Below are 2,679 nucleotides of genomic sequence, written 5' to 3'. Positions count from 1 at the left end.
TCACCTCAGCCTCCCAAAGGCACGGGATTACAGGCTGAGCCACCGAGCCCGGCTCCACATACTTTTAATGTCGAGTGTCTACCTCTACAAAGACCTGTGGTGCACATGTATATATCTCTTAAAAACAGCTCTGCTCATAAAGCAAACTCTGAAGTAAAGAGAAATCAAATACGTATTTATTACTTTGAAAAGTGAGGATTATAGACCTGGTGGTTCACACCTATAATCCCAGCACTTTGGGAGGCTGAGGTGGGAGGACTGCCTGAGCCCACGAGTTTGAGACCAGCCTGGGCAACTTGGTGAGACCTCATCTCTATAATAAACCAAAAATTTAGCCGGGAGTGGTGGTACCTGCCTGCAGTTCCAGCTACTTGGAAGGCTGAGGCAGAAGGATCACCTGAGCCCAGTAGGTCGAGGCTTTGGTGGCTGTGAGCGTGCCACTGCACTCCAGCCTGGGCAACAAAGTGAGACTCAAAAAAAGAGAAAGAAAGAAAAGTGAAGAACTGACATGTAATTTAAATATCAAGGAGTAACCAAATGATAATACTGGCTACATCAAAGAAATAGTGTAAAAAAGAAATAGACAAGATTCATAGCCTTTTTTAAAAGTTACTTTGTTTCCATTTCACAAAGTGTTTCCATTTCACTCTTCAGCTACTGTACTATTCTGCCTCACATCAGCAGAAATTCCCAAAAGCAGCTTCCTGGCTCCCCACCTCCTCTGTAACTACCAATTATTCAAGACAAATTATCTTCTTTTGTGGCAGTTTCTCCGTGGTCAACAGCATAAAATGTTTTAGTATTACAGTGCTGCAAACATACTTAGGCTGTGGTCCTAGTGTGCTGCTATTTAACTCTGACAAAGTTTCAGTTTTGGTTTCCTGGTGTCTAAATGAAAGATTCAGCTCTAAAGGTCTCTGATCACCTTTCAGCACTGACACTCAACGAGGCATATTATACACACAAGTAAGTGTGGTGCTGTGGAAAGAGTAGAGTTAAATAGACCTAGATTCAAATCCCCTCTGACACCTATGGGTTGCCTGGCATTGGGCAAATAATTTACCCCTAGTAAGATCACTTTCCTTATTTGCTATCTGCCTATTATGACCAACAAATAAAAGAACATAAATAATACATGAAAAGTGCCTAGCACGGTAAGCCCTCAGTAAGTGATTCGTTCTCACTTAACAGCAAATTTTCATTCTTAATAGTTCTATCGTAATAATTTTTTTATTATTTCTAAACAAATTTAGTGACAGAACAGGATTTATAGTTTAACAAATTAAGGGGTAATTTCATTCAAACATACGCATAACTACTTTATAGGAATGAATGCAGAATAACAATGTAGAACTGGCAAATAATGTTTTCTGTGCTGCACAGCCTGAAGCTTATGTACCTTGTGTAACATATAAAACTGAAACAGAACTTCATAAAAAATGAAAAACATAATCTGTCCACCACCATTCACAGCCAAAGATAACATTAGCTACAAACAGAGCCCCTGTCATTCTGCTGAGGGACACCGCAATCTTTTGAACTAACACTCCCCACTTCTTTACCATCTTTGCAGGTCAGGTCGCAATTACTGCTACGCAAAGTTAACAGAAGACAAATTCCAAGAGACTTTCAGTTGCAGAAGGAAGGCAGAGCACTCAACTATCACCCAGCACATGTATAACATGTGAACTATCACAAAGCAAACCCTTAATGTAAACCATAAAAAACAGTCCAACAGAGTAATAAGCCCTGGGATAAAAAAAGAGTCCCAGACTCAACAGCGGCATTCACACATCCTCTCTCCAATTCCAGGTATAACAATTGCCCAGTTCTGATCTATTTGTCAACTCTGGCACTTGTTCCCAAGGAGACCGAGTCTTCTAATTGAAAGTTACAATCATTACACATCTGAAGATTGTGCAGGAAGCAGCATGACAATATCTCGTACTAGAAAGCAGTTTACCTCTGCTGGCTTGCTTAGATGTAAAGACCTCTTTCGGCTTTAACACACGAGAACTTTTCAAACACACTTTCACATCCCCATCACCTACGCCTGTGGAAACACTGTATAAACTCGTCCTTGCTCCACGTGAAAGTAAGCTCGAGCTAGATAGACCCTGACTATCTCCCCCGCCGGGGAGCCAGTGCCTGAATCAGGGCCCTCCTGGATCTGCGGCTCCAGCCGCAAGGGTCACTTGGGTGGAAAGCGTCTCTCCTCAAATAGGAAAAGAAAAACTGTGCAGAGACGACACGAAGAGACGACATTCATTCTAAAGCCAAATCACTGCCCCAGAGGCTGCATCCTGCACCCTCCCTGCAAAGTCAAGATGATCAGAGGCTCCCTCGGCTCAGAGTTTTCCGGCGCTGGCAGCAAGAAGGAGCAAATCCGGGGCTGCGACGTCTCCCGTCGCCGCCGGCCGGACCCCACACATCAGGCTGGAGAGGACGGACGACATACCTGGCGGAAGCTGCAAACTGGCAGGCAGCTGGATCGTGGCGGTGCTGGGGGCTTTCACGGCGACCATGTGGGGCGCGGGCAGCCCAGGGCCGCTGCTGAGTTTAGCAGGAGCGCTGGCAGAAGCCACTTTGGCCACCAGGGTCCCCACGGGAGAGCGCAGGGGCTGGGACGCCGCCGACTCCACGCAGACGCCGGCAGGAGCCTTAGTCACGGCGCCCGGG

General features: G+C 45.6%; 1 protein-coding gene across 1 annotated transcript in view; it reads right to left on the bottom strand.

The window, feature by feature from the left end:
* Nucleotides 1-2,679, bottom strand: part of TAF4B (TATA-box binding protein associated factor 4b) — a 150,420-nt gene that overhangs the window by 147,629 nt on the left and 112 nt on the right. The window contains exon 2 of the mRNA XM_008066117.2: nucleotides 2,459-2,673. Within this exon, the coding sequence (XP_008064308.2) occupies nucleotides 2,459-2,673 (215 nt within the window). The remainder of the gene's footprint in view (nucleotides 1-2,458; nucleotides 2,674-2,679) is intronic.

The sequence above is a fragment of the Carlito syrichta genome, unplaced genomic scaffold (genome assembly GCF_000164805.1).
Source record: "Carlito syrichta isolate Samal-C Ts95f unplaced genomic scaffold, Tarsius_syrichta-2.0.1 Scaffold308846, whole genome shotgun sequence".
NCBI classification, from domain to species: Eukaryota; Metazoa; Chordata; class Mammalia; order Primates; family Tarsiidae; genus Carlito; species Carlito syrichta.
Note: the sequence above shows the minus strand (reverse complement) of the source record. Positions and strands in the feature narration are given on the sequence as shown.